This window comes from Mus pahari, chromosome 1, assembly GCF_900095145.1.
Source record: "Mus pahari chromosome 1, PAHARI_EIJ_v1.1, whole genome shotgun sequence".
NCBI lineage: Eukaryota > Metazoa > Chordata > Mammalia > Rodentia > Muridae > Mus > Mus pahari.
The window spans coordinates 68,497,806-68,515,220 of record NC_034590.1 but is presented as its reverse complement, the minus strand read 5'-3'; the positions used below and the strand labels follow the sequence as shown (position 1 = coordinate 68,515,220).

Genomic DNA, 17,415 nt, shown 5'->3' with positions numbered 1-17,415 from the left:
TAGAAGTATATAATGGCCAAAGGCCAAAACTACATTCAAACCCTGCTAATATATCTAGGCAGATAGAAAATACACACACACACACACACACACACACCATACAAATCACACACCATACACATGCTTAAACTAAAAACTAAAAACCTCCCAAAGGAACTGCTTTGTTTGTAGACTTCAATTTGAAGTAGATAGTAAGGGCAAGAATAAACCAGTTAAAATTCCCCTGAAAATCCCTTCTTAGTCTTCAAATGTGCTAAAATACTCAGCTTAGCATCTCCATGTTATATTAGATGTATTATATTCAAAATGGCATCCCAGATGGTGAACACGATGTGGCCCGAAGAGTTAACACTGCTGTCAAGTTTATAGTGTACCTAGATTTTAGGAAAGACCACTCATTTCACTAACTGCTCACCTGGCCCAGCATGTAGAGGCCATCTAATTTATTACAAAAGCTTAAAAGCTATTGAAAAGATTCTTTTAGCACAATCTGGTTGTCAAAGCTTCATTATACATTTTACTATACAAATACTTTCCAGATGATTTTTTTTTTTTTATAACAAGAAACTTAGGTTAAAATGTTTTTATGATGGTGCTTCCAGGGTCTCTTTTTTTATTTAAAGTGTGGTAACTCCAATAGTAAACCAACTGATGTCACAAAAGCTATTACTAAGTGATGCTTGTGTGATGTTATCTACAATACTCAAACTGCAACAGTACAGACATGAACTTTTAAACAGTTCGTTAATCATCATCTATGCCATGAATGTTTAAATATAATATATATTTAATATGAAAAGCTAAAGCACAAGTGCTTTCTCCCACCCTAAATTCTGTTTTGGGCCCTCACAGATTTGGAATGCATTCATATCCACCCTTTTCACAAAGTCAGGAGAGCTCAGGAAATATAAAGTCAAAAATATACAAATCTTTGTTGTTATTATAATAAGATTTTTTCCCATGAATGAAATTACCAAGGACCATGAACTTGGAAAAAGAAAATCAAAAGGAATTTACAGCAATTATTAATCTTCAAAGTTCAAAACTGGTCACTTCCCAGAAAGACTTCAAGATTTGTTGAAATTTTTCTTCTAAAAAGTCGTTCTGTAGTGGAGTTTTCTAGGAAAAATTAAACAGCTTTACTAACTGGCCCGCTGGTGTGAGAGCTACCGTGGAATAAATTAGCACAAAAATGGAAAGAAGTCTTATAACTGTTCACTGTTACAGACATAATCAACAAGGTCAGTTACTCGCAAAAGCTCATCTTCATCTTCTTCTGGTGCCCCCACCTCCTGTCCACCACTTGTCCCATTGGGGGCTAGACTTGCACTGGCTGTGCCATTGTCCTTGGAGGTCTGGGACTTTTCAGTTGCTTTGCCCATCAAGTTCTCAATGGCCTTGCCAGGGCTCTGTCCATTGGTGGAAGGCAAGTCTACTAGGCTGTAGTCCAATGGGCTTCCTACTTTGCCCACGTTTTCGAAGTCCTCTTCCTCATCACTCTCTATTCGGTAGGGCTTCTTGCCGCTCTCCTGCTCTAAGGGCAGGGCACTGGGCTGGCTGTCACGGGCAGGCTGGTCTGCATCCCCATGAGCATTGTCACAGCTTTCCTCATCCGTCTCAATCCGGTGTAGCCGCTTGCGGGATGGTTTGCCTTCCTCTTCATCATCTTCATCTGCTTCTGAATATTCATCTGTGCTTCGGCCCCGTTTTCGAACAGATCGTTTCGATTCTTTTGTTAGCTCATCATCTTCAGAGTTCTTGGACATATAGCTCTCTAGAATAAACAAACATTTAAGCTGTTGGCATAGTTGACATAAACACATTCAAGTACTTCTTTCTTTCCCTATCTATCCCATCCTCTGCTCTTATGAAAATATTGCTCTGTAATAAATAGACTGATATGATAGACATCTAACTCCTACCATCATCTATAACAATGTTTAGTGAGGTCTATTGTATATTTTACTTCTGATTTAAGGAACACTAGGTTTCTTGGGAGTGAGAGAAGAGGGGCATCTGATGGCTCTTAAACTAAGGGAAGATAAGTTGGCCACAAACTGGGAAACTCCTTTCCTTAGTCCTAAAATTGGGGAGTCATATAAATGTATTAATAAGGAAATATTAAAAGTGAAGGAAGGTGGAATACACCTATAATCCCTATACTTGGGAAGTATGGGAAGATCAAAAGTTCAAGGCTAGCCTGGGTTATATGAAATCCTTTTCAAAACGCCAAAAACCAAAAGCAAATGTCTGGGCATCACTCTGTACTCCATATAACCTTTGAGAATAGTAACCTCCTCTGGTAAACTGTAAACTGGGAATGTCTTACTGTTATCTGTGCTGACTCTGTGAATCATTTCACTGAGTCTTTGGGCTACACATACATTTACAAACTTACAAGGCTGCTGGTTTAGGCAAACTAAATTCCAGATTAGTCTTTAACATGTATGTTTAGATAGTTAAAGAGGCATCTTAAATCTAGTGTGAATAAAAAAGCTCTTAAATGTCGTATGGCAGTTTTGTTCTTTTTTTAAAAAATTGATTTATTAGCCGGGCATGGTGGCGCATGCCTTTAATCCCAGCACTCGGGAGGCAGAGGCAGGTGGATTTCTGAGTTCGAGGCCAGCCTGGTCTACAGAGTGAGTTCCAGGACAGCCAGGGCTATACAGAGAAACCCTGTCTCGAAAAACCAAAAAAAAAAAAAAAAAATAGATTTATTATATGTAAGTACATTGTAGCTGTCTTCAGACACACCAGAAGAGGGCATCAGATCTCATTACAAATGGTTGTGAGCCACCAAGTGGTTGCTGGGATTTGAACTCCCTCCGGAAGAGCATCAGCGCTCTTAACCACTGAGGCATCTCTCCAGCCCGGCAGTTTTGTTCTTAAAGCTGCTTAGTTCTCCTTGATTTCTCATTCATCAAATCAGTAAATGCTTTTGCTCTAACAAAACTGATCCTTGGAAAGCTGGAGAAATGGCTTAGCAGTTAAGAGCACATGCTGCTCTTGATGAAGACCAGAGTTCAGTTCCCAGCACCCATTTCAGAGGAATGATGACCACATGTAATTCTAGTTCCAGAGGAACTGTCACCCTCTTTTGGCACTCAGACACTAGGCATCCAAGTAGTGCACACACGCACTCACACACACACAAATCTAAAACTATATCTTAAAGTACAAACTATCCACAACTTGATTTTTTTTTTTTGGAAGGTTTTCAACCAGCACGTTTTTATTAATGAAATGGAATGGAAGCAGACAGAACAGAAAATCCCATAATGGATCCTTTGTTTCTTCTTTGTGGTTATATGTTAAGTTGATTTTTATTCTTACAAGTACAGACCTAGCTTCACCCCATCATCTCATCCTGGGACTACTGGTCTCCAAACTACTGACTTGTTCTCCCTCTTCAACTTATTGGTATTATAGGTACTCTAGCAAACTAGAACCCACATTGAGATCATACCACTCCACTGCACTTCCCATATCACACAAAGCAAGTCTCTTTAATAGACACTAGTCATGTGGTAAATTTAAATTAATTAAAATTAAACAGCATTTAGTTCCATGCTCAAGCCAGCTAAACTTTAAGTGTTTCACAGTCACATGAGGATACTATCACTGAATTAATCAGCACTAACACAGAATATTCTAATTATTGTAGAAAACAAGCTAGACAGCTTTGAGATTATCTGAGATTACTATTTATTTATTTAGATCAGGAGAGACCTCATGTTCTATCAGAACTACTCATTTTTTAAGAACGAAGTCATATGTAAACAAACAGACATGACCATCTTCCAATAAAACCTGATCTGCAACACTGTTATGTCAGCAGGTACACTGTAGCTAGCTGACATCTTCATGACACCTTCAGTTTTAACAACCCCAACCTTCCTTCTGTTCCCTGATTATGCTGGGCACAGTCAGCTCAGGCTCTGAGGTAGACATTCCTTCAGTTGGTGCCACTCTTCCTTCAGCGAATGAGAATGCGTACCCTATGTTTCTTTTCTTTTTTCCTCTGGTTTTTCGAGACAGGGTTTCTCTGTGTAGCCCTGGCTGTCCTGGAATTCACTCTGTAGACCAGGCTGGCCTCGAACTCAGAAATCCGCCTGCCTCTGCCTCCCAAGTGCTGGGATTAAAGGCGTACACCAACACGCCTGGCTCCCCTATGTTTCTTTCAGATCTTAAATGTCACGCCTGTGTGTATGAAAGAGTATGTATGAGCATGGGTGGGGGAACATGTGTTGCAAATATATGTTTGTATGTATTTAGAACCGAATCCCCAATCTAAGAGTCTCAGGCATGCTAGGCAAATATCTCACCAGAAATTCCTAACTTTGCTCCCTAAATGCTGCCTTTCTCAATGAAGAAATCAGAAATTGGAAGGGTATTTTTCTAATCCTCTTTTCTCCTTCTAATAGCTTATATTCTAACATTTCTTTTATTACCATTCCATCTACCTACACGAGGGCTGTTCTGTCCCATTCCTAGTGCTTACATCAAGGGCTTGTCCAATCAATACTGACATTTAATAGCTGGATTCATGGTTTTTCTTTATGACATTTGAAGATACTCAAGGGAAATTTACCTTTAGTCTCCTACATTCACATTTTTTTTTTCTGGTCTCATACTTTCAATCATTTATTTGATGTTTAATTTATAAAAGCAATATTCAAAGTAGATCATAAACAATGACAGATTATGCTTTAAAAAAAAAAGAGTCAGCATCGGGCTGGAGAGATGGCTCAGTGGTTAAGAGCACAGACTGCTCTTCTGAAGGTCCTGAGTTCAAATCCCAGCAACCACATGGTGGCACACAACCACACGTAATTAGATCTGATGCCCTCTTCTGGTGTGTCTGAAGACAGCTACAGTGTACTTATGAATAATAATAAAAAATAAATCTGAAAAAAAAATAGCATCTTTCAAAATGAACTTAGAGGTTTGAATTAACAATGAAATGGGTATCATACATTCCTATTAGAATTTTTAAAAGATTTACCTTATTTTTATGTATATGTATGCATGTCTGTGTATGCCAGTGTTTACAAACATCAGAAGGCATCAGAGTCCATGAACTTGGAGTTATGTGTGGTTGTGAGCTGCCTACCTACTGTGGGTGTTAGGAACTAAACCTTGATCCTCTGAAAGAACAAGAAATTCTCTTAACCACTGAGCAACCTCTCCAGCCCCTACAAATGAATTTGGGGAGGGAGGTATTTGAGACAGCTTTTTCTGTGTGTGTGTGTGTGTGTGTGTGTGTGTGTGTTTGTGTGTGTAGCCTTGGCTGTTTTGGAACTCACTCTATAGACTAGGTTGGCCTTGAACTCAGAGATCCACCTATCTCTGCCTCACAAATGCTGGGATTAAAGGCATACATTACCACTGCCTGGCTATGAATGTTTAAAACTTTTTCTACACTTCTGGTATAAAACAACTCAAGCCATTACATAAAACAGATCTCAGCTGAAATTCATACTGAAAATACTGAAGGACAATAGATAACTTGGCTTGAAACTGCTTATCTACTCAGAACTTAGGAAGTGATTTCAAACTGGAACAAAACAAAAGGAGCAGAATAAATCACATTGTATTAAGAACTTAATACAATGAAACCTTTAAAAATTAGCATTCTATTGAGTCATTTACTTCAATTATAATAAATAGAAAAAAATCTAAGAGTCATCTTACTGACACTAATGATTGTATGTATTTTAAATAAAGTAAAGCTTGAGCCACTCTTTCTGTGCAGTGTCTATTTCTGCCATGCCCTGCTCCCGCACACAGGACACCATTTACCTTCACTCTCCGAGCTGGAAAGTCTGCGCTTGTGAACTCGCCTGATTTCTTTACCACGTCGCAGACTTTTCTGGGAACCATCACTTTCTGAATCTTCTTTATAGTTAATTTGTCTTTTTTGGTTCCTTCTTGATCGCCTTCGCCGAGTTTCTATAAAATCATCACTAAAATCATCGCTAAAGTCACTTTCTGTAAAAAAAAAAAAAAAGGAGGGAAATAAAAAAATTACAAAATTTAAATTCATTGGTAGACGTATACTTAGCTAACACTATAAAAATAGGAGGTTACTAGAATTTAGTTGTAAAAATTTAGTTCAGTAAGGTATATAAATCTTTTTTTTCTTTTAAAATAAAATTCAGAGCCAGGTGATGGTGGTACACTTTTAATTCCAGCATTTGGGAGGCAGAGACAGGCAGATCTCTGTCTCTCTGCCTGCTGCCCTCCCTCCCTCCTAATTTTGCTGGGATTATAGGTATGGGCCATGATGTCCAGACCTAAAGAACTGCTTTAAAAATAAATGTATTTGGGGATGGAATTAAGAGCACTGGCTGTTCTTTCAGAGGACCTGGGTCAAGTTCCCAGCACCCCATGTCATGTCAGCTCACAAGTGTCTGCAACTCAAGTTGCAGGGGATCTGATACCCTTGCACAGATACAACAACAATGCACAGAAAAAAACATTAAAAATATTTTTATGATTCATTATCAGTAAATGTTTGTGTATGTACTGGAAGTCCTGTAAAATCTTCTCGGGAATAAATGTTATGAGTAGAAAAGCTAAGAAATCCTGCTATGTGTTAGGTTATCTGGTTATTCATTTTCCAACTTCTCAAAATATGCTCAGAAATATGTGGCACCAGAAGGATTTATCACAATTTATCATTCTAAAAGAGTTTGGCATGAAGGAATATGGCATGAAGAGTTTGGCATATTAATTTGTGTAAATTTTCTCACATAGCTCTGTATGAGAAAAGCTACCAGTAAGTCATAAGAAAAGGATTTCAAAGTCTCATCAGGACATGTCACAGCTGAATAATTCCAACACCTTGTGACCCAAGAAGTCATAGGAAGTAGCTGAGTTGCTCTGATACAGACTGAAGGATTTTTACCAGAGTCCCTGCTGTTCTCCTCGGATTCTTCTTCCTCCTCTTCATCGTCATCAGAGTACTTCTTCTTCGGGGTCTTTCTCCGCAAACGCCTGCTCTGTCTCATTGGCCGAGAAGGATGCCGCCTCAGTCTTCGGCTGCAGAAGTCAGTGTCGCTGTCCTCATTGGATGGTGGCTCTTCTTCACTTTCATCTGGATTTTCATCAGACACAACAAACTCATCCTGAGATCTGTCCAGGAAAAGCCAGATACATCACGATGGTACACTTAAGTGTTTGTTTTGTTTTGGTACATTCAGAAGTGATAACCAGTTTTTCAAAGTTCCAAACACATTGTAAAGAATCCAGTAAAACGTTAAGTAAATTTGAAGATATATTTGGAAAATTATGTCAACTTTGCCGATAAAATGTATGTTCTACCATCTATCCCTCTCATTGAAGAAGCTGTGAAAATAAATGCTGTAATTCACACACGAATTGCACTGACCTCTTTGGGTACATCTTAAATCCAACACATCTGAAAAGGCTCATTATTTCTTAACTTACTACTCTTCTTCTGTCAGCCAGCCAGATATCTTTAATACAAAACTTTGACTTCTTATTATGAGTAGAAATAGAGGCCTTGTGCCTGCATATTCCGAGGGCAACTTGCAGAGTTGGTTCTGTCCTTCCACCTTTACATGGCTTCTAAAGAAAAGGTTGCCAGGCTTAGGGAGCAAACACGTCTCCCTGCTCAGCTAGTTAGCCTGGTACCGAGAGTCTGTCACCCAGCCAGTGGCCGAGTTTTCCCTTTCATCTCATGCCTCAACCCTTTGGGGATTTTTGTTAAATCCATTTTCAGGACAAAGTTCAAAATTATATGCATGACAAAAGAGAAAAAGAAAAACCCCACTCAGTGATTTTGTTCTTTCTTATCCCCATATTCTTACTTTTCTGGGAGTTTCCTAAATATGCCTTGACATTTGAACATGTGGCTTCTTTGTTTTGGTTGTTTTCTTATCTCATATTGCCTCTAATTCTAAATTTACAAGACTGCCCAAAATACCCATTCTACACATGTCAACTCTAACTTCTTTATCATGTGGTTTCCCTGATCAACTATCTTCTGTACTCCCATTAACAAACCAAAAGGAACAACTCCACAATACTGTTTATACTTGGTCTGTATAAATGGAAGTAATGCTAATATTGGATTAGTTACCCTTAGCCAACCTCTAGAGAGCGCCAGAGGGAGGTGATACTTTATAATTTACCATACTTGATTAAAAACTACTGAAGAGCTTGGTAGAAGGTTGTATAGAGAAAGCTTTCAATAAATAAAGCTTCAATTGCAGTTAATCAAATTTAAATAATAAACTAGTATAAACATAGCTTTAATTTTAATCTAAAAATGAATCAAAATCAGTGATCTCAAATTTGCTTTAAATATCCTGCAAATCCATATAGATGAAGAAAAGCCACAGCATAGTACAACCAAGGCTCTCCGAGGACACAGCACTTTGTACGCTGACCCCTACACACATACCCGTCACTGATCTTGAATTCATCCTCACTCTCTTCTTCATCTAGGTTGCTATCACTATCAAGATCATTAAGTCGCCGGCGTTTCTTCCTGCGAGCAGCAGCTGCCCTCTGGGGCCGTTTATTTTCCTTTCTTTCTTCATCTAAAATAGTAGAAATGTCTTTCCCACGGTGACCTGTGATGGTGGAGATATCTTTTCCTCGGCCAACTCCTGAAAGGAAGAGGTAACTACATGTTTATTGAACCTTCCCCATAACTTTTCAGAGCAGCAGCCATTTCTTTGCTTAATTTATCTTAGAACAATGCAGGCTCCTTACAGCATCAGCTGATAATGCTCTAAAGAAAGGGTTAATGTGCCTCTCTTACTATGTACAAGTTCAGAGGGCAGAGACTCCTAGTTTACATTTGACTTGCTATACCACCAAGTGATCCCCACCCCACCTCCTCTTTTTCTCACTGCCTTTTATTTGGTGGAAGACTGTTTAGAAATCTCTCTGTGCAGCCCAGGTTGGCTCTAAACTCCTTGTGCCTCAGCTTTCTGAATTAGAGATTTGTATTACCATACCTGCTCAGTACTCTATTTGTATGAGTGTTTATGTATGTACAGCACATGCATGCCTGATACCCGGTTCAGCTCCATGGAGCTGCAGTTAGTATGGTTAGGAGCTATGAAGTAGATACTGGGAGCTGAACACAGGTCATTTGTAAGAGCAACAAATGCTCTGTTGTAGAACTTTCTGCTTCAACTGAAAATAACTTACAACTGCAATTAACTGTGCTTCTTAGAGATCTCATTCCCTTATCTGGACTCTGCTCATACTCAGACTCATGTGACATTCACTTAAAAAGCATACATACACAACATGTGAATTTTTAACATCTTAAAAGCCAGGAGAATTGAATAGCTGGGTCACTCAGTGGGTTAAGGCACACCTGTTAAGTTAGATATTGGACCTTCTGACACCGGGTATCAGGCATGCATGTGCTGAACCAAACTCTAGTCCTATGAAAGAGAAGCAGTTGCTCCGAACTGCTGAATCATCTCTCCAGACCCATCTTTTAAAGAAAGTAACTTGGAGTTTTCTGATTTAGCCATAAAGTTGTCCAACTGTCAACACTAGCCAATCTGAGACCACTCTCCTCACCCTGAAAACGAAACTTCATTCCTGTTAGCAGTTGCTCAAAAATATTCTTGAATAAGGACAGAAAAAAAGTTGATAAAGATGTAAATAAAAGACACAATTCTGAAAGGCTATAATGTTAGTTGCTTTAAAACAAAACAAAACAAAACAAAAGGCTTACTCATCCACTCTTAATATTTCACAGTAACAAGTAGAAAGCAGAAGGTTCTTACATCAGAGCATTAGTAACTGGCTATATAATGCCTTAAACAACCTTCAGATGTTTCTATAATGCTGTTTTGAAAGGCAATTAAAGGTTAGCCACAGTAGTGCATGCCTTTAATCCCAGCACTCAGGAGGTAGAAGCAGGAGGACCTCTGTGAGTTAAAGGACAGTCTTGTCAACACAGCAAGTTCAGGACAACTAGAACCACAAGAGAGAGACCCTGTCTCAAATAAAGCGAAATGAAATGGAAAGGAAGAAAAGGAAAGAAGGAAGGAAGGAAGAGAGAGAGAGAGAGAAGGTAATTAAGTGAGTAAATTGATTTTTAAGTTATACCAGTCATTAAAATTTGAATTATCCATATATTTGAGGCTTTGTAGTTATAAAGACAATAGGAAAGTTTACTGAGTATTTGATCAATAAAGGAAATTAATTTCTATATTATATCATATAAAAATTAATAATTACAAAGTTCTGACTTAATACACTAACACTATGGCAACAGATTATGTTAAATATGAGACATTTTGCTCAGTGTTAGCCTTGGAGAGAACAATAATATGCTGGTAGAATTATGTGAAAAGAATAACAGATAAACACATACCTCCTCCATCAGCCTCTTTAATATCATCTTCTATAGCTTCATCAATCGCTTCATCAAATTCATCAAATCTAAAAGAAGCACAGTGATCAGACCCTAAGCTGTATATGTTTGATTTCTATAGAATACATACAAAAAGTGGCTGCATTAGTCTAGTTTTGTCCCATTCCAACTCACATGTGACAACCTTAAGGTATGGTTCAAGCAAGAATGTGATTAATGTCCTCATTAAACAGGACTAAATAAGAGAAAACAAAAATCTCTTGGCATCTTCTGCCACGTGACAATAAAACAGGAGTACAGCTGTCTGTCTATCTATCTATCTATCTATCTATCTATCTATCTATCTATCTATCTATTGAAGTAGACCTACACCACACACTAGATCACAAGAACTTCTATCTATCTATCTATCTATCTATCTATTGAAGTAGACCTACACCACACACTAGATCACAAGAACTTCTATCCTGTAAGCACAAAGCATGCAGGTGCCACTGATAAGCCAGAAACAGGCTCTGAAATCTGACTCCCAAATCTGTTGGTACTTTCATCATGACTTTATAAAGCCTCTAGAACTGTGAGAAATCAACATATGCTTTTTGAAAGCTATCCAGTTGATAATATTTCTACACAGGAAAGCAGAAGGATTCATACAATATCAGTATATGTGAAGTAGGTACATTACCACACCCATACACCCACACCCACTCTAGACAATAAACAAGTAAAAATTTCAAAGAATCAGTAAAGTTTTAGATTCTTTAGATTATTATACAATTACTATTGAAAATAAGTGTATTGTTAAATTCATATACAAATGATCAAATTTTACAACTAGATAAATGTGCTTTTGCTCAAAAAACCATTTTTTTGGATTTAAAGACAAGAAACAAGAAAAAAAAGATCTCTATGATTGCTTTATATGGAAGACTCATCTTAGTTTGGGGCTCAGGTGATCTAAGATGAACTCAGCCACACTGATTATACAAATAATCTCTGCTTGGAATCTTGTGCATACAAGTGCATGCAAGTGTGTGCCTGGTGTGTGGATTGAACATATGACCTTACTCAAGCTAAGGAAGGGCTCTACTACTTCTGAGCTACAGTGTGGCCTTTTAGTGTTGGAGCTCAATACCCAAGGATACCAAGTGACATAAATGTAATACTTAAAAATCACTAAGTTGGGAAAACCATTCACTTGTATCTTGTCTAACTGGAAAAAAAACCAGACTCTTTTACTATAACAGCTTTCTCTTCCTTCATACCTGTAGCTAATACATTTTCTTGTTCTTGTTGATCTCCTTTCAAGTACATTTGCTTTGGATTTTTTTGCATCTTTTTTCTTTTCTTCTTGATCTTCAGAAAACTCAGGCTCCTTTAAAGATAAAAGTGTACAGGTATGACCAGGAAACAGTTCCTGGAATGAGCAGCTTTCACATTCTACCTAGGCAGCATACATGAAAGGTTTGAATTTCTGAGATTATCTATCACGATGAACATACACAGCAAAACTACTTACACAAATTAAAAAATTGAGCCGGGCGTGGTGGTGCATGCCTTTAATCCCAGCACTTGGGAGGCAGAGGCAGATGGATTACTGAGTTCGAGGCCAGCCTGGTCTACAAAGTGAGTGGACAGCCAGAGCTACACAGAAAAACCCTGTCTCGAAAAACAAAACAAAACAAAACAAAACAAAAAAAAAAAAAAAGAGAGAGATCAATAAATGAAATATTTCTATTGATTTTCTTTTACTTCTGTGAGTTTATAAGTGTATTAAAATATCGAGAGTGAAGTTTTTCTACAGTTTCAATCAGTTAACCAATAATTACATGATACACAGAAAACTCTGAATACATTATATATGCTCAATTTGTGAGATGATTTGATTTAAACTGAAGAAGAACAACAACAACTTAGTAAGCTACTTAAAGCTGTGATGTAATTGTGAAAAGATGGGCTAGAGGGATGGCTCAATGGTTAAAAGCACTGGCTGCTCTTCCTGAGGTCCTGAGTTCAATTCCTAGCAACCACATGGTGGCTCACAACCATCTGTGATGGGATCTGATGCTCTCTTCTCATGTATCTGAAGACATGACAGTGTACACATATACTTAAATAAAAAAATCTTTAAAAAAAAATGTGAAAAGAATAAAACAGTAAAACTTTGTTTGGAACCTGCTGGCTGTGATGGCTCACAGCTCTAAGCCTAACCTTCAAAACCAGCACTCAAGAGGTAAAGGCGTGGGTCCCTGAATTTCAGGCCCGCCAGGGCTATATACCCCGCCAAAAATCAGCTACAGTAACAAAACTCACAACAAAATCAAGTTGGAAATTACTGAACATTCACTGATGAGGTACCCTTAATTATAGACTAACAAATGTTAAATAATGGTAGTTCTTCAAAGAAATTAACTTATAATAGAAATTAAATTTTCAGTAAGGGCTAGTTTAAAAGTAATTTATTCCCAAGCTATTCTTTAGTTATTTTATGCAAATAACACATTATAAAGCTAACCACAAATTGCCCTATTTACAATAGAAACAATAGAATATTACCCCAAAGCAATGAGCTATAAATTGAGTTTAAATACAATAATCACATTTTTGGGTTATCTATTTATATGTAATAATTTCAATAGTTCTTTCTCCAAATGCTTAAAATGTCTAGCCTTAATAAAATAGGAATGTTAAATATTAAAACAAGACACATAATTCCATTAAACTTGAGAAAGCACACAACATCTCTTCCACAAATGCTATATAAACTTAGACTGGAAATAGCTCAGTGGTTAAGGATGGCTGCTCTGCAGGGTACTCAGGTTCCACGCTCAGCACCGAGTGGCTCACAACCATATGCAACTCCAGCTTCAGGGAACCCAGCACCCTCTTCTGACCTCTGTAGGCAATAGCTATACAGGAGGTACATAGACATACAGGGAAAACATGCATACACATATGATTTTAAATTAAACAAAACAAAAACAAAAACCTACCAACTAGAAACTTACTTGTGGAGGAATGATGTTTTCAATACTGATGCCAACATACACCAAGCGTTCTTTCCTTAAAATCAAGATCAAAAGTATAAAATAAGATTAGCTAAAAATAAAATTCATATGTAAATATCATTCCTGATAGTAATAAAATTATAATTTCATGGTACTTAGGAGGCTGTTACCAATATTAAAGTTAAACCCTATTAATAGAGAATTAGAATAGATGAAAAGCACAAACTTTCTTACATATATGAAAGCTGTACTTTTGAACTGAAATAAACAAAGAAATTTCAAACTGTGAATTGACAATGTGATTGAATAAAAATCTAACTAGATCTTTGCATATTAGATGTCTTGGGTAATGTTATGAATGTAGTATAAATTACAAGACTATGATAATAAACATCACTATAAAATAATCACTAATAATATATAACAAAAATCATCTCAAGGCTCCAGAGAATGACAATAAAGCCACTTATTTCTTGGTCTGGAGATGAAAAACTGCAATGGAAACACATGGCTATGCTTCAACAATGCAAATTAAGATACCCATAGAGCCAGAAAACAAGAATGCAGCTGCTTAATGACATCTCCATGGTTCTGTTTGCAAGAAAAACATAAACCACAAAACTGTGTGTTTTAATTAAAAAAACAATAACAAACAGCTCTATACAATAGGTGTTTGCTCTGAATACCAAACTCCATACAATAGGTGTTTGCTCTGAATACCAAAGTACATTAAACTGAACTAGAGAAACTGTTCTTTCTGGTTTATTGTAATGTTCCTTCTGAAAGGAAATTAATGCATTTACTTGTCTAGAGCCTTTGAAATGAAACTTCTAATGTGCTATGAACTCCTGGCTCTGAGAACAAGAATCTTATAATTAGGCAGTGAAGCTATTACATTTATGAAAATGATAAAATAACTTTGATTAAAACTTTGTAAGATTTCAGATAGTAGGAGTGGAGAGATGGCGCAGAGGTTAGAAACACTAACTGCTCTTTCAGAGGTCCTGAGTTCAATCCCCAGCAAACACATAGTGGCTCACAACCACCTGTAATGGGATATAATGCCCTTTCTGGTGTGTCTGAAGACAGATAAGAGTGTATTCATAAACATAAAATAAATAATTCTTTTTTTAAAAGAAAAGAAAAAGATATAATTAATAATGACCAAGACAGGGCTAGTGAGATGGCTCAGTGGGTAAGAGCACCCAACTGCTCTTCCAAAGGTCTGGAGTTCAAATCCCAGCAACCACATGGTGGCTCATAACCATCCGTAACAAGATCTGACGCCCTCTTCTGGATTGTCTGAAGACAGCTACAGTGTACTTACATATAATAAATAAATCAATCTTAAAAAAAAAAAGACTGTATTTCATGGTTTGAACAGTCTCTGATATTAAGTATATGGGATATTCATCTCTTCTTACAGTAATCACATTCACTGAAAACTAATTTTCTCCTTTAAACCTTGAAATTGCTTTCATTTGCCTACTATTTCTCTTCTTAATTCAATTGAAGAGATATTTGCTCATGTTCATCATGGACAGATTTATACCAAGCTTTGAAATCCATAGATAACGTAAGTTATGGTTTTTGCTTACTATAGACCACTTCCAACTCTACTAGAAACATGAAAAGGTATAATTTCATCTGAACAGAGGAATTATGGCTTTAAATGGATTCGCTGTTGTACAGAATCTGGAAGGTAGACATGGTTGCTCATCCAAGTCTCTTGTTAGTCCTCTTTGGCAGGATGCTGTCCATCCCATCTCACCACCTAGATGAGTGACACCGCAGACCTTATCATTACTAACAACTCCACTCTTTCAAAAATTGCAGTTTTACACATCGTATTGTCTGACTCCACTGACTCAATTTCCAAGTTACTCTACTTTATAGACTAATTTCTACAATTTTTGTACTCTAGTAGAACTTCCGCTTATGTGGGTCCCTATTGAGTACTAAACTTCACTAGCCCTGTTACCTGGCTGATACTCCACAGTCCAGCCCGGTAAATACTCCTTTGCATACACTTTCAAACTCCTTGTCTCTTTTTCTCTTTCATACTGTTCTAACCTGGAAAATCCAATCCCTAATTAAATTCAACTCTCTACTAAGCAAACACTAGTAACTGTAGTTTGGAAGAACAGATTTCTGAATTCCTAAACCATCTCTGACACCACTAGGTGTCATTAACATTAACAAACCACAAAACAGGTTTCAAAACCAGCAAATTCCACAAAGCCACACTGCAGATCTGTAGACACTTGCTAGGTAGTCACTACTCATTGTCAGAATCCTCTTTTCTACAGACTGCACAGCCATTTAAGGTAGAAAAAGTATGTGCTTTCTCAAGTTGAACACACTGCCTCATATAAAACAAGCACTCGAAAAATGTTGCTTAAATGCTGGATACAAAGGAGAAAACAGTGGGATTAGGGAATGGGTACTTTTGTTCTTTGAAGATGGATGAGAGCCAGATGAATATTTCAGAGACTACATGAAGCCAACTCTACTCTACCATTACAAGGGTTGCCCTACTTCCAGACTTCTCATTGCAACATTCCAATTCTCATTCATTCCTCTGACTTACAGGGCACATTTCTTGAAAAAGAAGAGCATCTCCTTTTATGACTCTACCACTACCTACAGAGAACACCTGGAATTCCCTAGACAGGTATACAAAGCTGTTTGCAATTCAGACTTCCTCTGCTTTCCTCGAGTTCTGTCCCATCCCATTTTTCTACTGTTTTCCACTCTCCCCTTGCTCATGGGATCTCTGAACATCAACTGGAACTGTGTCTTCTATGTCTACCTACATAAACCCAATTTCTCTCTCTCTCTCTCTCTCCCTCCCCCCTCCCTCTCTCTCTCCCTCACGCAAATGCACCCCCCCAATGGGTCTCTATTCTCTATATCTGCATTCTCTAGCAGAGTGTGAGTTCAATGGAAACAGACTTATTTATTAATCTGTTCTATTCTGTTGAGCATGCAGTACATTTGAAGGAATGTTTAGAAGTGGAATGATCAAAGAGTGTACAAATGAACATAAACATTGTATTCTGAATCCCTAGTAAATCTTAGGCTCAAGGGCAACCCTACGTGCTCTACGAACTACTTTAACTGTTTTAGTCTACATTGCAGTGGCATAATGAAAACAGTGTATTTTAACGGCATTATGACACAGTTCAGCTAAGCACACAAAAAACTGTTCTAGTAAAGTTTGTTTACTTTATCGGATACAAAACGTGAATATCATGTAGATTTCCAACGTTATGAAATGATTTTGTAGTGTTTCTAGGTAAGCAGTGCACGAGAAGTCAGAGTTACCTGCTGCAGCTTGCCAGTCCTTGATTTAGAAGGATGTGTTCATCTAAAACTGCAAGAAAATGTTACTGCCAAATTCCCAAGGAGAGCACTGACACATATATCAATTTACCTTCGCTCTGCACGCTCTTTCTTCTTTAAGGCAACATCCAAATCTTGCAACTGTTCTTCTAATTTTTCACAAAGTAGTTTCTGACAAAGCAATATATGTGTTATTTTTCATACCAGAATACAACCATACATCACATGCTTAATATTAAGCTTAAGGCTATGAAGCCATAAGCTGAAAATGACTACATGGTGAATGAATATTGAAACACACTTTGTTTTAAAAGGTGCTCCAGGATCCACTTAACAGAAGATAAGCAGGGTACGTCTATAAAAAAGTATGTCAGCCAAACAAACCATTACAAAAAACAAACGAAAAAAGGACATACTCTGTGCCTACCCTGCTTTCACAGGTCAAAACTGTATTCTGTTCATTACTATTCAAAACAAGGCTATACTAAAAACAAAAGGCTATCATATATTTTAATATGTATATGACATATATATAAAATAAAACATGTTAATATAAAAAATACATACAAAGCTGGGCAGTGGTGGCGCACGCCTTTAATCCCAGCATTTGGGAGGCAGAGGCAGGTGGATTTCTGAGTTCGAGGCCAGCCTGGTCTACAGAGTGAGTTCCAGGACAGCCAGGGCTAT

General features: G+C 37.5%; 1 protein-coding gene across 1 annotated transcript in view; it reads right to left on the bottom strand.

Moving 5' to 3' along the window:
- Positions 1 to 579: 579 nt before the first annotated feature.
- The window catches only part of Rsf1 (remodeling and spacing factor 1), a 108,803-nt gene continuing 91,967 nt past the window's right edge, over positions 580 to 17,415 (bottom strand). Inside the window, exons 9-16 of the mRNA XM_021202042.2 lie at positions 16,820 to 16,899; positions 13,384 to 13,438; positions 11,641 to 11,750; positions 10,376 to 10,443; positions 8,432 to 8,639; positions 6,911 to 7,137; positions 5,803 to 5,991; positions 580 to 1,774 (exon numbers count right to left, since the gene is read on the bottom strand). Of these exons, the coding sequence (XP_021057701.1) occupies positions 1,206 to 1,774; positions 5,803 to 5,991; positions 6,911 to 7,137; positions 8,432 to 8,639; positions 10,376 to 10,443; positions 11,641 to 11,750; positions 13,384 to 13,438; positions 16,820 to 16,899 (1,506 nt within the window). The 3' untranslated portion in view covers positions 580 to 1,205. The remainder of the gene's footprint in view (positions 1,775 to 5,802; positions 5,992 to 6,910; positions 7,138 to 8,431; positions 8,640 to 10,375; positions 10,444 to 11,640; positions 11,751 to 13,383; positions 13,439 to 16,819; positions 16,900 to 17,415) is intronic.